The sequence below is a fragment of the Loxodonta africana genome, chromosome 8 (genome assembly GCF_030014295.1).
Source record: "Loxodonta africana isolate mLoxAfr1 chromosome 8, mLoxAfr1.hap2, whole genome shotgun sequence".
Classification (NCBI taxonomy): domain Eukaryota; kingdom Metazoa; phylum Chordata; class Mammalia; order Proboscidea; family Elephantidae; genus Loxodonta; species Loxodonta africana.
Window position 1 is genome coordinate 27,458,903 of NC_087349.1, and position 20,831 is coordinate 27,479,733.

The window sequence follows — 20,831 nt, forward strand, 5'->3', positions numbered from 1 at the left end:
CTACCTGTTGCCGTCAAGTCGATTCTGACTCATAGCGACCCTATAGGACAGAGCAGAACTGCCCCATAGAGTTTCCAAGGAGCGCCTGGTGGATTCGAACTGCCGACCTTTTGGATAGAGGCCATAACACATAACCGCTACACCACCAGGGTTTCCCCATTTTAAACTAAAACTCATTAAATTCATAAATGACTATTCTAAACTGCAAATTAATATTTTATACAAAATAAATGCATCACATTTGGAAATAAGTACAATGTGAAAAACACACTGAAAAACCAATTTGTCCCCTTTATTCTGACAATATGTAAGCAAGACTGATAAAATTATTATCTTCATCACATAATTATGAAACAAAAAATATTATATACTCATGAATCCCACAACCTTCTGCTGTTCTTATTTATAAATAACAATCTTCAATATTAAGAATCAATTTACTTATTGATCCTGCACCAGACTGGCTGAATGAGAATGGCCTCCACACTTCACAAAATTACCTGAAGATCCAGACTTAAGAGAAAATCATTTTTCCAGCTCATAGTATCTCTATATTCCCAGCTTATAGTATCTGTACATTCTACCAAGACAGCTGAATAAAAAAGTTATTAAAATTTTTTATCCATTTTGTTCATATGAGATTAAACACCATGATAATGATTACAGTTTTTATTTAAACGCAGGCTGCTAGAGCTTGCAAGACTGTAGTTCCCTACCTGCAGGTTCTAGTGCCTTTTCACTTGCAATGGGGAAAGCTATGCAGCCATCCTGGAGACACCCAGATGAGGTCATCTCAACTACACCCCACCCTATGGCCAACTCTTCCCTGCTAAGGCAAAGCTTAAAGTTGAGATGCTCTGGCCACAGAAGGAATTTGCACTTTATTTTCTTTCATTTGTGTTTATGTGTTTTGGGGGGAAGGATAGGGGGAATCTTTTCATAAGAATTACCTATATCATGTCATCAAATTTCTGACCCAATCATGACTTTGAATCAGTTGCCTTGATATTTGACTCAAAGAAAAGAACTTTAAGAGTCCCCTACTGTTTTTCCCGTGCTAGTATAGTGTGATATGGGAAACAATAAACAGCATATGAGGGCAATGAGATTCTAGGCCTGACTCTTGACTCTTTCCACAGCTGTGAGATCTTAGTTAAGATATTTAACTATATTGTTGTTAGCTCCTGTGGAGTCAGCCCCCAACTCATGATGACTCCACACACAACAGACCAAAACGATGCCCAGTCTTGAGCAATCCCCATGACTGGTTGTGGATCAGACCATTGTGATCTATAGGGTTTTCACTGGTTGATATTTGGAAGCAGATCACCAGGCTTTTCTTCCTAGTCTTAGTCTGGAAGCTCCACTGAAACCCGTTTAGCATCACAGCAACACAGATGCTTCCACCAACAGGTGTGTGGTGGCTGCACATGAGGTGCACTGACCAGAAACTGGACCAGGGTCTCCTGTGTGGACGATGAGAATCCTACCACTGAACTATACCAATGCCCCCAATTGTTCTCTAGGTCCCTTTATTTGTACAAAGGGGCTATATTACATGATCTCCAGTTGACAAGTTTTCTGTATGGATCTACTCTATCATATTTTTAGTGTTGACAAAGTCATGATCTCCTTAAAATTCAAAATATAATAAAGACATAATAAAGGGCACTTATACAAAGCCAACAGCCAACATCATCCTAAATGGAGTCTGAAATCATTCCCCTTGAGATCGGGAACCAGACAAGGATGCCCTTCTCTTTATCACCACTCTCATTCAACATTGTGCTGGAGGTCCTAGCCAGAGAAATTAGGCTAGATAAAGAAATAAAGGGCATCCAGGAAGAAGTAGAAGTATCTCTATTTGCAGATGACATGATCTTATACACAGAAAACCCTAAAGAATCCTCAAGAAAACTACTGAAACTAATAGAAGAGTTCAGTAGAGTATCAAGATACAGGATAAACATACAAAAATCAGGTGGATTCCTCTACACCAATGAAAAGAACATCGAAGAGGAAATCACCAAATCAATACCATTTACATACAGTAGCCCCCAAGAAGATAAAATACTTAGGAATAAATCTTACCAGAGATGTAAAAGACCTATACAAAGAAAACTACAAGACACTACTGCAAGAAACCAAAAGAGACCCACATAAGTGGAAAAACATACCTTGCTCATGGATAGGAAGACTTAACATTGTAAAAATGTCTATTCTACCAAATGCCATCTATAGATACAATGCAATTCCGATCCAAATTCCAATGACATTTTTTAATGAGATGGAGAAACAAATCACAAGTTTCATATGGAAAGGAAAGAGGCCCCAGATAAGTAAAGCATTACTGAAAAAGAAAAAAGTGGGAGGCCTCACACTACCTTATTTTAGAACATATTATACAGCCACAGTAGTCAAAACAGCCTGGTACTGGTACAACAGCAGATACATAGACCAATGGAACAGAATTGAGAATCCAGACATAAATCCATCCACATATGAGCAGCTGATATTTGACAAAGGCCCGAACTCAGTTAAATGGAGAAAAGACAGTCTCTTTAACAAATGGTGCTGGCATAACTGGATAGCCATCTGCAAAAAAATGAAAACAAGACCCGTACCTCACTCCATGCACAAAAACGAACTCAAAATGGATCAAAGACCTAAACATAAAATCTAAAACGATAAAGATCATGGAAGAAAAAATAGGGACAATGCTTGAAGCCCTAATATATGGCATGAATAGTAAACAAAACATTACTAACAATGCAGAAGAGAAACTAGACAACTGGGAGCTCCTAAAAATCAAATATCTATGCTCATCCAAAGACTTCACCAAAAGAGTAAAAAGATTACCTACAGAATGGGAAAAAGTTTTTCGCTATGACATTTCCAGTCCGCATCTGATCTCTAAAATCTACATGATACTGCAAAAACTCAACTACAAAATGACAAATAACCCAATTAAAAAATGGGCAAAGGATATGAACAGGCACTTCAGTAAAGAAAACATTTAGGTAGCTAACAGATATGTGAGGAAGTGCTCACGATCATTAGCCATTAGAGAAATGCAAATCAAAACTACAATGAGATTCCATCTCACTCCAACAAGGCTGGCATTAACCCCAAAAGTAATAATAATAATAATAAATGTTGGAGAGGTTGAAGAGAGACTGGAACACTTACACACAGCTGGTGGGAATGTAAAATGGTTCAACCACTTTGGAAATAGATTTGGCGCTTCCTTAAAAAACTAGAAATAGAACTACCATATGATCCAGCAATCCCACTCCTTCAATTTATCCTAGAGAAATAAGAGCCTTTACACGAACAGATACATGCACACCCATGTTCACTGCAGCACTATTTACAATAGCAAAAAATGGAAGCAACCAAGGTGCCCATCAATGGATAAATGGATAAATAAATTATGGTATATTCATACAATGGAATACTATGCATCAATAAAGAACAGTGATGAATCTGTGAAACATTTTATAACATGGAGGAATCTGGAAGGCATTACGCTGAGTGAAATTAGCCAGTTGCAAAAGGACAAATATGGTATGAGACCACTATTATAAGAAGTCAAAAAATAGTTTAAGCAGAGAAGAAAATATTCTTTGATAGGTACGAGAGTAGGGAGGGAGGGAGGGAGGGATGGAGAGGGGTTTTCACTAATTAGGCAGTAGGTAAGAACTATTTTAGGTGAAGGGAAAGACAACACACAATACAGGAGAGGTCAGCACAACTGGACTAAACCAAAAACAAAGAAGTTTCCTGAATAAACTGAATGCTTCAAATGCCAGTGCAGCAGGAACAAGGGTTTGGGGACTATGGTTTCAAGGAACATCTAAGTCAATTGGCATAATAAAATCTATTAAGAAAACATTCTGCATCCCACTTTGGAGAGTGGCGTCTGAGGTCTTAAACACTAGCAAGCAGCCATCTAAGATGCATCAACTGGTCTGAACCCACCTGGAGCAAAGGAGAATAAAGAACACCAAAAACACAAGGTAATTATGAGCCTAGGAGACAGAAAGGGCCACATAAACCAGAGACTACCTCAGCCTGAGACCAGAAGAAAATGGTGCCCGGCTACAACTGATGACTGCCCTGACAGGGAACACAACAGAGAACTCCTGAGGGAGCAGGAGAGCAGTGGGATGCAGACTCCAAATTCTTGTAAAAAGACCCCGGAGGTCGTGGTTCCCAGACCTTCTCTTAGCCCAAGGCAGGAATCATTCCCAAAGCCAACTCTTCAGACGGGTTGGACTGGACTATGGGATAGAAAATGATACTGGTGAAGACTGAGCTTCTTGGATCAAGTAGACACATGAGACTATGTGGGCAGCTCCTGTCTGTAGAGGAGATGAGGGGGCAGAGGGGGTCAGAAGCTGGCCAAATGGACACAAAAATAGAGAGTGGAGGGAAGGCGTGTACTGCCTCATTAGGGGGAGAGCAACTAGGAGTATATAGCAAGGTGTATATAAATTTCTGTATGAGAAACTGACTTGATTTGTAAACTTTCAGTTAAAGCACAATAAAAATTTAAAAAAAAACAAACCATAATGAAGAACACAGTGTAATTCAAGGTAAGGTTTGACATATTTTAGTACAGCATCTGTCGCCTCCTTCCCCCACTGGAGAGTTTCTTACTGCTTTTAAAGTAAACGAAGGGCAAAAATACACAATCATTTGTGATTTCTTACCTTGGAAATTAAACTGTAATGTTATTGTGCTATCAGTACATTAAAAAAACTGGCTTTATAGTTACCAAGTCTTGATAGCCATCTGTCAGAAATTCATGCTTGGTTTGGTCGTCTCCTTCCAACTGCTGGTAAAGGACAGCAAACTTCTCGATCATGGTATCATAAACTACTCGAGGTCTCTCCCATGTAACAAGAAGGCTGGTGTAATTCTCTGGGTCAGCTTGAACATTTTCTGGTTCTGAACTACAAACTTCAGAGGAAAAAGAAGTATAATTGTTGATTCAACCATTGGCCTCCAGGATTTGAACAAATAACAGAAACTCTATGAAACATTTTGTTGTATTTTATTTCTGTAGCAGATAAAAAAAGTTACACTTTCACACTTTGGGGCTTTTGTTTATGCCACTTCTTCTACCTGAAATATGCCTTCTTTCCCTCCTGTATTTATCTGCTGAACACCCACCTCTCCATTCTGGCTTTGGTCAAATGCTACCTCCTCCATTTATGCCTCCTCTGATCTCTACTGCAGTGATCTGTGCCCTTTTCAATTTCCTGTTTTGTTTTACCACTGTTATTGCTTTCATTTCATGCCCTCTGACTGTTTCTGAATGGGTCTTACCTCCTCTATTAGATTACAAACACAAGAACCGTAGTTCTTCATTTCTGTATTGCCTAAGACAATGTCTTGAATATATCTGGAATAAAAATTCATTTTTTAAAATAAAAGAACAAAGAATATATTCAAGTTCTCGTGACTTCTACTGTTTGGATACCACTTATTTCTCTTGTTCGGGATCTGACAAATACATTTAGTTTAGGATCAGAAGAATTCAAATTATAAAAAACCGCCTACGATCAGAAATTTGGAGCCCTGGTGGCACAGTGGTTAAGAGCTACGGCTGCTAACCAAAAGGTTGGCTGTTCGCATCCACCAGCCGCTCCTTGGACACTCTATGGGGCAGCTCTACTCTGTCCTACAGGGTTGCTATGAGTCGGAACTGACTCGACGGCATCGAACAACAACCACAATTGGGAATTTTGTTATCAGAGAAGCTGCAGAATTAAAATTCCAAATCAGAGAAAACCACTGGAGGACAATAAAAACTATCATTTTAGTATTTTTCTTTTTTATTTTTTAGGCCTGTTAATAAAAATCCCACTTTGGCAATCATAAATAGATTAAGCCAAAAACTTCAGGGGATTAGATTTGTCTGTCTCATCTGAAAAAGTAATATTTTAGGAAAAATTGTTCGGGCATTACTTCGAACAAATTCCAGCTCTTGCTGGGAATTGTGGCCAAAACTTAGTCTCCTGATACTTCTCTAAAATAACATTCATACAAGTGGTAGTTTAGACTAACTGGGAAGAGAAAAATGATAAAATCTTAGGATATCATGCTAATGAAGCAAACTAATAGGATAATGTCTTCATAGGCCAGATAGAGTTTGCAAAGGAGAGGGAGAAAAAAGGTCTCCAGGATCAAAGGGGACGCCAAGAGAATCTGGGATTTGCTTTCAGGACATACTTGGAGTCACAAAGCACTTGAGGGGGGCGTGCATTGACTCAGGCCAACCAATCATCACTGCCGTAAAAGCTACTTCAAAGACTCAGTGAGACCAACCAAAAACCCACTGCCGTCGAGTCGGTTACGACTCATAGCGACCCTACAGGACAGAGTAGAACTGCCCCATAGAGTTTCCAAGGAGCGCCTGGTGGATTTGAACCGCCAACCCTTTGGTTAGCAGCTGTAGCACTTAACCACTACGCCACCAAGGTTTCCACTCAGTGAGAATGGACCAAAAAACTTCACTAGTCTGTAGTTCATCAAATGAACACAGGAGGGCATCCAAAACTAACAATCTGCCTAAAAATTCAAACTTAAATTTTCCATCCTGTGTTTAGTATCACCAATTTTAGCATATGTACGCCTTGCCAGCAATGGTATATGAATGCTTCAGCAAAAATATATATACACTTCATGTGAATAAACACCTATATAGCTGTATACGGGAGCCCTGGTGGGGCAGTGGTTAAGAGCTTTGCTGCTTACCAAGAGGCTGGCAGTTCGAATCCACCAGCCACTCCTTGGAAACCATATGGGGCAGTTCTGCTCTGTCCTATAGGGTCAGTATGAGTCGGAATCAGCTCAGTAATGAGTTTTTTGGTTTTATAACTGTATATGAGTTAGAGATTTAGGACTTCTCATTGCAAAAACAGTGGGGCTATTTTTTTATTTAGAGTAGGTTGAGTGTGGGTTTTTTTTTTAGACGGGGATGAGAAGGCAATTCTTTCATTAGCATAAAAATATGAAAGTGTACTCAAATTTAGGTCTAGACTATATCATGTTACTCTATCTAATGACACATCTACTAATATCCACCAGATGGCAGGAGATTATCAGATCATCACACAATGGAGCTATTCACTGGAGAAAGAAGATTGCCTCATTCTTGCATCTAATGAATCCCAAATCCACTTTTAGAAGGTAGAACGTGATTCTGGGCAATATCGTTTGTAGATTTTGTCCTCCAAAGATCAATCCCATTTTTTAGAGAGTGAAAATGACTTAAAATGAACTATTCTCTTCCCCAAGAGAGAACTACCTTAAAATGCTTTAAAGTTTTATGCATGCACAGAAAACACAGAAATCTCTTGGGAAAAATACAAAATCAGTAGCTGAAAAATACTCAGAGAACTACTGCTTAAACAGCACAAATTATTTTGGTTGGATTTCTGTGTTTAAGTCCATCTTGCCTTTATAGTAAAAATCAGTAGATGCTTCAAACTTTAAAATTCAGCATTTATATAAAGTGGGACTCAAAAAGCAATTCGTATTTCCTTGCCATCAGCATTTCACTCTCTTGCTTTCTTCCTTATAAACCTGTAAGAGTTTATTAGTCATTTGCTTAATAGTTTACACTTACTTTTTAATTATAAACATATTTATAAAAACACCCCTTTTGTTTATCGATAACAGTTTAGTAATATGTTATGAAGCTTCAGATGATTCTTACCTTTTAGATGCTGAAATAACAGGATTTATGGAAAAAGATGTACTTTAACCTACCTTCGTGACAGAAGTCTATACTTTCCTGTACTGACTATGATCTTGCTAAATGGGTGCCCTTCTACAGATAGTCTTGGATCTTTTAAATAACAATTTAGTCAATTCCATACACATGATTTGGTGTCCAATCACAAAGCAGGGTAACCACCATGGAAGAAATGATTCATTTCCACTGAATTTTCCAGGTTTGCCTTATAGTTCCTACTGAAATCAGCCTAATTTTTATTAGATGGACCAAAACCAACCAAAGCCATTGCTATCAGGTCGATTCTGACTCATAGTGACCCTACAGGACAGAGCAGACCTGCCCCACAGGGTTCCCAAGGGTGTAAATCTTTATGGAAGCGGACTGCCATATCTGTCTCCCACTGAGGAGGTGGTGGTTCGAACTGACAACCTTTCTGTCAGCAGCTCCTATTAGACGGACATATATTCTATAAAGCACTTTATCTGGATTGAAAATCAATAATGGTTTTCCAGATGAACATATTCTTAGACTTTAAATACAAGCTACCAACTGACATAATAAAATAGTAACAAAATAGAATTCCCTTGATCATGGGGAGTTCAGAACCATGTTAATGCTCCATTCCTTTCTCTTGGACTGCTTCACATACCCCAATTCCTTTCTGGAAACTACATGTGATCTGGACCATTTACTGATTCTTTTGGGAACAATGGCCAGGAAGGAGAATCCAGTTCTGCGGGTCCTTGGCTATAAGCCTGGCTATGACAAATCTGGGACTATGTCAAGTCACATAGAGTACAAGTAGGTGCTACAGTACTACAGAAAGGGAAAGGATAATCACGTATCAAGATCGAAGATGCGTTCTCCTCAACTCCAAAAAAAAAAAAAAAATCCTTGCTGTCAAGTTGATTCTGACATATAGTGACCCTATAGGACAGAGGAGAACTGCCCCATAGGGTTTCCAAGGAGGCGCTGGTGAATTGGAACTGCTGACCTTTTAGCTAGCAGCCATAGCACTTAACCACTGTGCCACCAGGGCTCCGGTTCTCCTTAACTCAGGAGCGATAAATGTTCTTGCTTAAAAACTTGTTTTTTCACATTCACTTGTTATCTACTGAATATCCACCTACTTGGTCCAGGCACTTTTCGCATGCAGAAGAAGAAGGTGCTTTCACTGTCTTCAGAAAGTTCATTCCCATGACAACCTCTAACCTTTAAATTCAGTAAACTCTAAGATGTAACAATACAGTTTTAAGTCCTGGGCCTAATCTACAGAAGAATGCAGTAAATTTTTTGAAATTTGCCATTTAGAACAAATTAGGTTGCATTTTTCAAAATCACGTGTACTTCCCACTCTAAGTTGTGAAAGCATTGGAAACTTTTAGCTGACACAACGTCCTGTGGTTTATCCTCTCATCACTTCCATGAAGAGTGAATACACAGGGATGGACATGCCTTGTGGAACAAGTACCAGAAGAGTAATAATCGATGCACTGAGTGTCATGAAGAAAAAGTAGACAGAAAAGCAAAAAAAAAAGGGCATGGAGAATGAGAGGTACAAAAGGGGAGAACATGACAACTCTTTGGCTATGACAAGCCTCTCTAGTAATCACCAAACTTGGAGCAGATGCCAGAGCAAGGTACAACTCTCCTTCTACCTTTGCTGCCCTAAGTGTGCACCTTGGAAGAAGGGCAGTCTGTCCTGATGGAGAAGGTCCAGTCTTAGCTCCATGAAATATGAGTAACAAAATGAATGGAGGTAGAAGCGATTCATGATTGGTGGCAGAGAAAATGTCACAATTACCTGAGATGCTACTAGGTTTTACACACTTATTTCCCACAAACCTAGAGCTTAGTACAGTTTAACACAACTCATGACAGACGTATGCCGTGAATGCGTGCTGATAAATCCACCACAACCCTCTTCGAAGTTTATGAGCCTCATTTAAAAAAATATGGAGGCAGATACTTCGATGAGAGAAGATTGATGATTTACGGTCCCAGAAGACAGCTGATATTGAGGTTGTGATCTCCCCCCAGGGAGTAGCGGATCTTAACAAAACTAAACTCAACACTGCCACAAATGTTAAAATATAATAACCAGAAAACATCTATCACTGTTATGTACTTTTAAATGGTTATATCATTCACTTTATATAAATGACCAAAAGAGGTCTTCTTTAGTCAGTCTTCTCTAGGGACACAGTGTAACTTTGTCAGCTGTCCAATTTGAAATATATAATTTTCTAAGAAGTAATCTTCATTTCAGTTTTCTGCATATAGTTAAAGTGTTTATGCACATGCAACCTTAACAAACGCCACTTAAAAATACTGACCTTCGAGAAGGTGAGTCCACTAGCATATAATTAATTCACCGCGACATTTTCCAGGAAATTACAGAAAATTTCTTGTAGCTCAAATACATTATGCTATAATGACACTCCCTTCATGCTACTCTGCCTTAAATAACATTTTATATTTTATTTTTTTAAAGTTTGCCTCAAATGTTACAGTGCTAGCAAATGAGATCTGAAGTGTATTTATAATTCTACTCAACAAACTATTTAAAAAACAAACATTTTTTCCAAAGGATTAAACACGGAAAACTTAAATAGCACTCTATACTTGTGATGGAGCCCTGATGGCACAGTGGTTAAGAATTTGGCTGCTAACCAAAAGGCTGACAGTTCGAATCCACCAGCCGCTCCTTGGAAACCCTGTATGGGGCAGTTCTACTCTCTCCTATAGGGTCATTATGAGTCAGAATTGACAGCAATGGGTTTGGGATTTTTTTTCGCTCTATACTTGTGACATCTTGTCTCTTTATACATTTATACAGGTGATGACATAGTAGCTATGAGTCTGGAGCATATTTTGTTCAAGGGACTACACTGCTTTGCAAACTTGAGCTCATTTAAGCCTCTCAACAACCTATTAAGACAACCATTTTTAACTATCCCATTTATAGGTGAAGCAACTGAGGCATGGTGAAGTCAGGTACCTTGATCTTATCCAACTAATAGGTATCAAAGCCTTGGTAGTGCAGTGGTTAAACACTAGGCTGCTAACTGAAAGTTTAGCGGTTTGAACCCACCAGGCGCTCCACAGGAGAAAGATGTGGGAGTCACTTCTGTGAAGATTACAGCCTTGGAAACCCTTTGGGGCAGTTCTACTCTATCCTTTAGAGCCACTGTGAGTTGGAATAGACTCGATGGCAGTAGTTTTAATAGGTACCAGTACTGGCATCTGAAACCAAAAAGTCTAACAAACTTTAAAGCCCAAGCTTTTTTTTCCCACTGCTTCAGCAGGACCCTACTTCTTAGTGAAAGAGCCTTGCTAGTGAGCTAAGAGGGCAATATGGAAGTGTCTGGGACCTGGAAAGGTCAGGATAAAGTTGAACTTCATCTACTTTATACTTGTGCAATGTTTTTATTAGGAGCCTTGGTGGTGCAATGATTAAGTGCTCCGCTGCTAAGTGAACGCTGGGACCCACACAACTGACCCACAGGAGAAAGACCTGACATCTGATCTTGTAAAGATTACACCAAAAAGCAAACCAAACCTCTTGTTGTCCAGTCAATTCAGGTAACATAGCAACCCTATAAGACAGACTAGAACTACCTCAAAGGGTAGTTCCAAGGAGCAGCTGGTGGATACAAACTGTCTACCTTTTGTTTAGCAGCCTATCTCTTAACCACTGTGCCACCAGGGTTCCCCATAAAGATTAAAGCCTAGAAAACACTATGGGCAGTTCTACTCTGTCGCATGGGGTCACTCTGAGGCAAAAATCAACTCAACAGCACCTAACAACAACATCTTTGTATTGCTACTCACACATATTACTCATTTTCTAAATAAATAAATAAACCATTGTGGGCGAGTGATTCCAACTCATAGGGACTCTATATATAGGACAGAGTAGAACCGCCCCATAGGGTTCCCAAGGATCACCTCATGGATTCCAACTGCTGACTTTTTGGTTAGCAGCTGAACTCTTAACCACTAAGCCACCAGGGTTTCCCATTATCTTAAAGACAGCTTTTATTAACTCCTTCATCAGATGGTTCTGTTAAATTCTGTGATTCTTAGAAGGGCCATTGTCGATTCCATGACACCAACAAGAAATGCCTTTGTAATAAATGATAGCCCTATATAAAAAAGGAAAAAATAGAGGATTGAAGCTCTGATAAAACTTGTATTCATTCACAAACATTTACCGAGTGCCTGCTTTGAATGCAAAAACGAGTAAGGCATGGCCCTTACCCTCAAGTTTATATGAATATACAGATCTCACATGGTTTTTTGCAACTATTTGCAATGTATTTTATAAAATACATTTTCCTATAATGTATTTGTTGAGAACAATGTTCTGACAATTTTGGTACCACCTTTATCTCTTGGTCAATAAGGATGTTAGATATTTATAATAGCAAAAAAAATATGAATATCTGGGTGTTGATATTAGGGGATTTTTATTTCCTTCTTTATATTTATCTACATATTCTACTTTTTAAGTAATGTCCATATAATAAAAACTTGTTTGCAGAGTAAATTTAATAAATATTAAATCCTGTACATAAATCAATTCTCAATTCTTATTCTCAAATTCAGTTTCAAGAAGTAGAAGGGAGATAAGAGTATCCACTAAGGAAAAAGACTAAAGGAAGACCTCAACTTATGATGGGGTTCTGCTGGGATGACTCTGTTGTAAGTCAGTTCTGACATTAAGTCAAATACCACTTTTTTTTGTTGTTGTTCTCATTATTATTGCCTTTTATTATCAGTATCTTTATAAATCCAATCTTTGTCTTTGGGGGTTGGCATCAGAATGATAATAATAACAGGAAGTTACGCGCTACAACATTGTATTACGTAGTACATATTACTAACAATAAGATGTACCAGAAAAAAGCACAGTTCTAAGTGTGGTTCATAATGAGCCATAAATTGGGCATTACCTGTATCACAGGAATGTGCTCAAGGAAAATGATCAATAAATGCTTCTTGAATGCAAATGCTCATGATGGGAAAAACAAGAATTCAAGAGTTCCAGATGCAAAAAAAAAAAAAACCTCTAAAATTCTAAATAGATTCATAGTCTCCTTTTTAATTGCCCCCCAAAAGCAAATAGCTCACTTCTTTCTTACGATTTTAGTAAATGCAGACAGTTATATGATGGGAATCTGTAAAGTTATTTATATAATAATCTTTATATGCTAAAGGTTCATTATTGTTAAGTGCAACAATAATTTTCACAGTCATTTAGAAGCCTATTTCTTTACAATTTTATTAAGACAGTGATACTATCTTTTAAAAATTTAAATCTTTCTTTCCCTGAAATGCTCTTTAATTTTGAAATGAACTGTATGCTGATGTTACTGTATTGTATTTTTCTGAAGCCTTTGCACATTTTTAATTATTTAAAGGAAACTCAGCAAAGAACTACTTGGCCCCATCCAGCCTGGAAACCTAAAGCCATTCTTTCCTTCTGTGCTTGTTTCCAATAACACACATGTATTCCTTTGCCCCAAAGGCTACCTAATAAGTAAACCTTGACCCATTCTTTAATTCATTCATTTGTTTATCATTTATTCAACAAGAGGTCAGAGGGCTCTTACTACCTGCCAGATACTTTATCAGGTGCTCTAGGTAATAGTGAAGTTAATCATATCAGATCTACCAAGGACTTAAGCCATGTACTTAAACACTGATGAAGAGAAGCAAGAAGGGAAACGCGCCATGACTGCAGGTAAGGGTCTACGATGGTTTAGAAGAAAGACTATTTTCAATTATGGGGGATGGGGAAGGCACCATACAGAGTGGTAGCATATGAATTGATCTTTGACAGTGGCTTGCATTAAATCAGAATACCAGTTGACTAAATATTTAACTGCATGGATGAGACCTATCCAATGAATGTAACTTGTGTTTTTGAATATACAGTTTTCACTACAATCTCAAAATCATGTGTTTTTGACAAAAATTGACACATTAAAATCATAGATGAGCAAAAATTCAATGTAGCTGTTGAAAAAATTTGCTTTTCATAACCTCTTACTACCTTAGTGGGGGGCTAAATCTTGGCAAATAGCATGCTCGACTGCTAACCAAAAGGTTGGCAGTTCAAGGCCACCCAGAGGCACCTTGGAAAAGGCCTGGAGATGTATTTCTGAAAAATCAGCCATTGAAAACCCACGGAGCTCAGTTCCACTCTGACACACACAGAGTTGCCATGAGTGGGAGGTGACTTGATGGCAACTGTTTTTTGTTTGTTTGTTTGTCTGCTGAACTCATAGGGATGGATGTGGGTAATTAAGTCTGGAGGAGCTATTGTTAGGTGCCATCAAGTTGGTTCCGACTCTTAGTGACCCTATAGAGCAGAGAACTGTCCCACAGAGTTTCCAAGGAGCAGCTGGTGGATCTGAACTGCCCACCTTTTGGTTAGCAGCCAAGCTCTTAACCACTATGCCACTAGGAAGGACGGAGGACCAAGATAAATGGTTCTGCCTCAGAAGAATGCGAAGGCTGTGGCTGGATGAGGTTAGTACCTGGCACTCTGTGAAGCAGACTGAGCAAAGAGGAGGATCAAAAAGCTCAGAGGGCGAATGCTCTAAGGCCCAGTAAGGGAGATGGCAGAAGAGATGTTGCTGTTTACATAATTTTAAAATAAAAACCAATGACGTTAAAGAAACGAAACTTCCATAAAGACTGGTATTGGCTTTTGAGTACCTTTGTTTATTCTAAGGTGAAATAAAGTAATAACACCTTCTAAGCAGTATTTTCCAAACTTGCATGACAGGTGTTTTGGTGAGGTGCTGTGTTTTATAGCCCCTCCCCATCACCCCACACATCTTTAGTCAGAACGCAAACATTACATAATAGTTGGTATGACTGGAGTTTCTTGAGAAAGCTGGGGAAGTGGCTTCCATGAGCGTAAGTACACAGCCAGACAGCCTGTGAACATGTGTTTTTAATTGCAAAATGTGTGTGTAAGCCCCTTTGATGTAATGAGTTAGTCTATTTTGAGTTGTTCATTCTAGTTAGCGCTACCATTTTGTTTTGTAATCAAGCTATAGACAAATAGGTGATAAACAGATAATTACCATATTTTTCAAAAATAATGTGCCCATGTGAATAACATGCCCACACATGCAACACACATACAGTACCTAGGAAAATAATGTATGAGGGGGTTGCGAGATTGGCAAAAACGTATAGCGCATGTGTTATTTGTATAGAATACGGTAGTTTTCTGATAATCACAATAGTGTTGCAACTGGGATGTGAAATTCTATAAAATACACATGTCGTCCAAGGGAACAAGATTGACACCAACAGGCTCACTCAGGAGAAATGCTTTCCTTTTTCCCTACCATGTATCACATAACCCCAAACACCAAGTAGTTTAGAAAGTGTTGTTCCTTTATTTCACTTTAGGATAAACAAAGTACCCAAAAGCCAATACTTTTTTTTTTTTTTTTTTTAATGTCTCATGTCTTCAACGTTGTTGGTTTTTATTCTGAAACTACATAGGCAGAAATCATGCTCCTCTCTCTACATAAAGGGGCCCAGGTGGTGCAGTGGTTACATGTTTACTCATCAAAAGGTTGGAAGTTCAAATCCACCGGTTGTTCCTTGGGAACCCTATGGAAAAGTTCTACCCTGTTTTCTAGGGTCACTATGAATTGGATTCGACTCAAAGGCAATGAATTTGATTTTTTGGTTTTATATATATAAAGGATAGTAGTGAGAGCTTTGGAAGCCTTTGGAATCAGGAAGACCTGGGTTCAAATACAGACTGTCACTTTCTAGCTGTGTGAACTTGGGCAGGGCACAGGCTCAGCATCTTAACCTATACAATGAGGCAAATAAAGCCGACTTTATAACCATGATGTAAGGTTTAAGTCCAATGATGTGTGTAGTTCAATACCTGGTAGAGGACAGTCACACAATACATTGTAGCCAATGTTGTTGTTATTACTTTGAGCCGTCATCATTTAACTGTGAAAACCACACTGTTCTGTATTAAATCAGAACTACATACAGGTTTACACATATGTAAGAGGCACCCACTGAGTATAACCTGCCATGTTTTTATTATGTAGAAATGAATTCTTTCAGTCAGTGTACATTTACTGAACAGAAGCTTTATTTGAGCTCAGCAATAGAGATAAAAAGATAAAAGACTTAGTTACTCTCCTCATGGAGCTCAGAGCCCATTAAGGGAGACAAACAGGTTAACAGATAATTACTATACAATGGTAACTATTATGAAGCATGGACACATAGACAACATTGGAGCACACAGGCACATGGTCCAGTTTTAGACTGGAAATCACTGACTTCGATTCTATGGGTATGGTGCCTCCTGGAGTGTACAACCCTATGCCTAGGCCAGAGCCAGACGCGCTGGGATGAGGTAGAGTCAGATACAGCCTCCCAGTTGAAGCAATGCCTTACTGGAGTCTTGAAGAATGAGGAGGACACAAGCAAGTGAAGACAACATGGAAAACACGTTATGAAGGGGAAATGGCACATACAAATGCAATCTGGGAGAATGTGGTCTACCATCGTCAGTGGACCTTGGGGAGTTCAGTATGAGAGAACAGTGCTAGTGGAGAGGAGTACGTGCTAAAACCAGTAAATACTAAACAGGGCCTACCACACGATGAAAATCACTTTGGATTTTATTCTAAAAGCAATGGAGGCACTGAAGGATTTTAATAAGGTATCATGGATAAAAGTACATGACAAAAAGAATCATATTTAATTAACTTGCTTTTTGGTCTATTGTATTTTAGAGGAGCTGGTTAAATCCTGTCTTTCCCTTCCTCCCCCTATCAATTATCTATTATTTCCCAGACAGAATGTTATGGTATTGCTATTGCTGGTAGAAATATAATTAAATTTTTTCACTTTGGGACAATTTAATGTGAAACTTAATGTCACATTAAATACAGCTATTTATCATTGTTATCTCTCTTTTTTTGCTTATTAAAGGGTAAACAATTCTCACAAACATCACATTGAAACAATAGAAGCATGTTGTTTTAATGCCTAATCTTTAAAAGCAGACAATTATTAAATTAATATTATACATGGCAAAAAATTCGCTGCAATGCTGAGATCAAAGACGACCATCTATTTGGAAATGTTTTAAGTCTCCAAAGCAAGGACCACTTCAACTGTTTCTTTCATGAACCAGTATAACCTCAGTATGAACTGAAAAGGGCAAGTCAGCAGAAACATCTGATTGTGTCCTCTGGACATTCCTAAAGACTTCCAACTGCTATGTTAGCTTCAAAGGACAGGGCCCTTCTGAGACCTTCCCCAATGTCGCCTCCCCTGTCGGGACCTAACAAACACAAACTGCTTTTCTCCCAAAGAAGGAAATGGGAAATGACTCACTTTGCATTCATTAATTATTCAGATGCTAAGCTCTTCCTTGGGAGCTGCTAATACAAAGATGAGCACTTTAAAACCCAAATCATGTGTCAAGATTCATCACAAATGTGGCTCTCCCATGCAGGTTCCCTGATCACTCCAACCACAAGTGATTCTCCCAAGCTCTGAAAGTCTTGGCCCTTTATTTACTCCTCTGTTATAACTCTCAGCACAGGCAACTTCCATAAGTGAATCTGGAAGTGAACTTAGAAGTATATATATGGCTTGGCTACCTATTACTATGTGCTTTGGAAAAATCACTTTTTCTAAATGCTTTGGAAAAATCTTTTTCTTGCTGAATCTCAGTTTTTCTCATCTGTGAAATGGGGTTATTCATTTGGAGAAGGGCAGATTTTTTTTTTATTGTTGTGAAAATATATAAAACACAACTTTTGCCAATTCTACATTTTTCAGATGTACAATTTAGTGCTATCAATGACATTAATCACGTTGTACAAACATCAGCCCTGATCATTGCCAGACTTCCCATCACCATAAACAAAAACTCACTGCTTCTTAAACAGTGGCTCTCTCCCCCGACCCCCCGCCCACCTGCCCTTAGCAACCACTGGTAAACTCTGGTCTCTACCATTTGCCTATTCTTGTTATTTCATATAAGTGAGGTCATACAATATTCGAAAGACAGATTTTTTTTAAATTGCTATTAAAAAAATCTAAGCCCAATATCCGTTCCATTACACCACATTGCCTGCTACAACACTGAAGCTGTGAGAATTGCAGAAAACTTATATTTCATGCATACCTGCTTCATGAATCTCTTCCTTTCCAGTATATGAGGAAAACACCTGCCTGGAGAACTTGTACTGTTGTTCTCGAAAATTATTTTGTAAGTAGTCCATCAGCATGACATAACCTGACTGCTGCATTGTAAGAACTTCACAAAAAACAGCCAACTGGAAGGAAGACCAAATAAATTAACATTATCTGCTCCAACTAAAAAAAAAAAATTTTTTTTTTTTTTTTTTGCTCCAAAGGCATCAATAAATGCTTTAAAACTGATATTTTTGAAGTAAGACTAGAAAACGATGCTCTTTTAAATTGCTTCATATTGTATCACTTGTTTGAATTTCCCAGGTTACCTGGCTTTCAGAGATGCTAACTGTATCTTTAAAAACAATCCAGTCAACGGTGTCCGTGCAGGGAGGTGACGTCAGTGAGCCATTGTAAGTGTAATACTTGTCAGTGGAGTTTGGCAGAAGGTTCAGCAGTATGAACGGATCTAATACAGCCTGTTTCCCTACAAAGTAATAATACACGTCTCAGCTGGAAACCCAACACTGGAAATCAGCCATCCAAAGTTTCTAAGCAACAGAGACACGTGCTTTGTTACGTTTTTAACCAGAGCAGAAATTTTAAACACATTTTGAATATATTTCAAAAATGGTGATAAAACTAGCATAGCCAAAATGTTTTTATATGTATCACTATATAGTCTTAGATGTCTTATCTTTACATCAGCAAGGAGCTGAGTGATTATTTTACATATAAAAGATATTTAGAAGCCACAGGATCATCTTGACAGACACAGTAATTGCATTTCATATGACTCAATACCAGTTCGTGAAAACAAAAACAAAGCCTCTCAAAATACATTGCTGTAGAGTTGATTCCAAATCACAGTGACCCTACAGGACAGAGTAGAACTGTCCCACAGGGTTTCCAAGGAGCAGCTGGTGGATTCCAAACCGCTGAACTTCTGGTTGGCAGCAGAGCTCTTAGCCACTGCACCATCAGGGCTCCACACAGCAAACAGAAGGAAGGAAGCTTCCTTATCTGAGCACAATTCTCTTCAAAAGCCTATGTTGTCGTTAGGTGCCATTGAGTTGATTCCAACACATAGTGACCCTATGCACTACAGAACGAAACACTGCCTGGTCCTGTGCCATCCTCACAACAGTTGCCATGCTTGAGCCCACTGTTGCAGCCACTGTGTCAATCCACCTCCTTGAGGGTCTTCCTCTTTTTTCCTGACCCTCTACTTCACCAAGCACGATGTCCTCCAGGGACTGATCCCTCTTGACAACATGTCCAAAGTATGTGAGACACAGTTTCACCATCCTTGCTTCTAAGGAGCATTCTGGTTGTACTGCTTCCAAGACAGATTTGTTCATTTTTTTGGCAGTCCATGGTATATTCAATATTCTTCGCCAACACCACAATTCAAAGGTGTCAGTTCTTCTTCAGTCTTCCTTACTCATCGTCCAGCTTTCACATGCATATGAGGTGAATGAAAACACCATGGCTTGAGTCTGGCGCACCTTAGTCCTCAAGGTGACATCTTTGGTCTTCAACACTTTAAAGAGGTCTTTTGCAGCCCATTTGTCCAATGGGATTTGTCTTTTGATTTCTTGACTGCTGCTTCCATGGGTGTTGACTGTGGATCCAAGTAAAACGAAATCCTTGACAACTTCAATATTTTCTTGGTTCGTCATGATGCTGCTTATTGGTCCATTTGCGAGGATTTTTGTTTTCTTTATGTTGAGGTGTAATCCATACTGAAGGCTGTGGTCTTTGATCTTCATCAGAAAGTGCTTCAAGTCCTCTTCACTTTCAGCAAGCAAGGTTGTGTGAGCTGCATAACATAGGTTTTTAATGAGTCTTCCTCCAATCCTGATGTCCCATTCTTCTTCATATAGTCCAGCTTCTCGGATTATTTGCTTCGCATACAGATTGAATAGGTATGGTGAAAGGATACAACCCTGACACATACCTTTCCTGACTTTAAACCTTGCACTGTCCCTTGTTCTGTTTGAATAACTGCCCCTTCATCCATGTACAGATTCCTCATGATCACACTTAAGTGTTCTGGAATTCCCATTCTCCACACTGTTATCCATAATTTGTTACGAGCCACACTGTCAAGTGCCTTAGCATAGTCAATAAAACAGAGGTTAGCATCTTTCTATATTCTCTGCTTTCAGCCAGGGTCCATCTGACATCAGCAATGATATCCCTGGTTCGACGTCCTCTTCTAAATCCAGCTTGAACTTCTGGCAGCTCCCTGTTGATATGCTGCTGCAGCCGCTTTTGAATAATTTACAGAACCATTTCGCTTGCGTGTGATATTAACAATATTGTTCGATAATTTCCAAGTTTGGTTGGATCACCTTTCTTGGGAATAGGCATAAATATGGATCTCTTCCAGTTGGTTGGCCAGGTAGCTGTCTTCCAAATTTCTTGGCATAGACGAGTGAGCACTTCCAGTGCTACATCTGTTTGTTGAAACATCTCAATTGGTATTTTGTAAATTCCTGGAGCCTTGTTTTTTGCCAACGCCTTCAGTGCAGCTTGGACTTCTTCCTTCATTACCATTGGTTCCTGATCATATGTTACCTCCTGAAATGGCTGAATGCTGACCAATTCTTTTTGGTATAGTGACTCTGTATTCCTTCCATCCTCTTTTTGATGCTTCCTGCACTGTTTAATATTTTCTGCATAGAATCCTTCAGTATTGCAACTCGAGGCTTGAATTTTTTCTTCAGTTCTCTCAGCTTGAGAGATGCTGAGCACGTTCTTCTCTTTTGGTTTTCTATCTCCAGCTCTTTGCACATTTCATAATACTTTACTTTGTCTTTTCAAACCGCCCTTTGAAATGTTCTGTTCAGCTCTTTGACTG

The 20,831-nt window shown here is 38.9% G+C and overlaps 1 protein-coding gene across 1 annotated transcript in view; it reads right to left on the reverse strand.

The window, feature by feature from the left end:
* PTPRZ1 (protein tyrosine phosphatase receptor type Z1) overlaps window positions 1-20,831 on the reverse strand; it is a 168,174-nt gene that overhangs the window by 68,299 nt on the left and 79,044 nt on the right. Inside the window, exons 7-9 of the mRNA XM_023544662.2 lie at window positions 18,295-18,452; window positions 17,958-18,108; window positions 4,781-4,965 (exon numbers count right to left, since the gene is read on the reverse strand). Coding sequence (XP_023400430.2) covers window positions 4,781-4,965; window positions 17,958-18,108; window positions 18,295-18,452 — 494 coding nt within the window. The remainder of the gene's footprint in view (window positions 1-4,780; window positions 4,966-17,957; window positions 18,109-18,294; window positions 18,453-20,831) is intronic.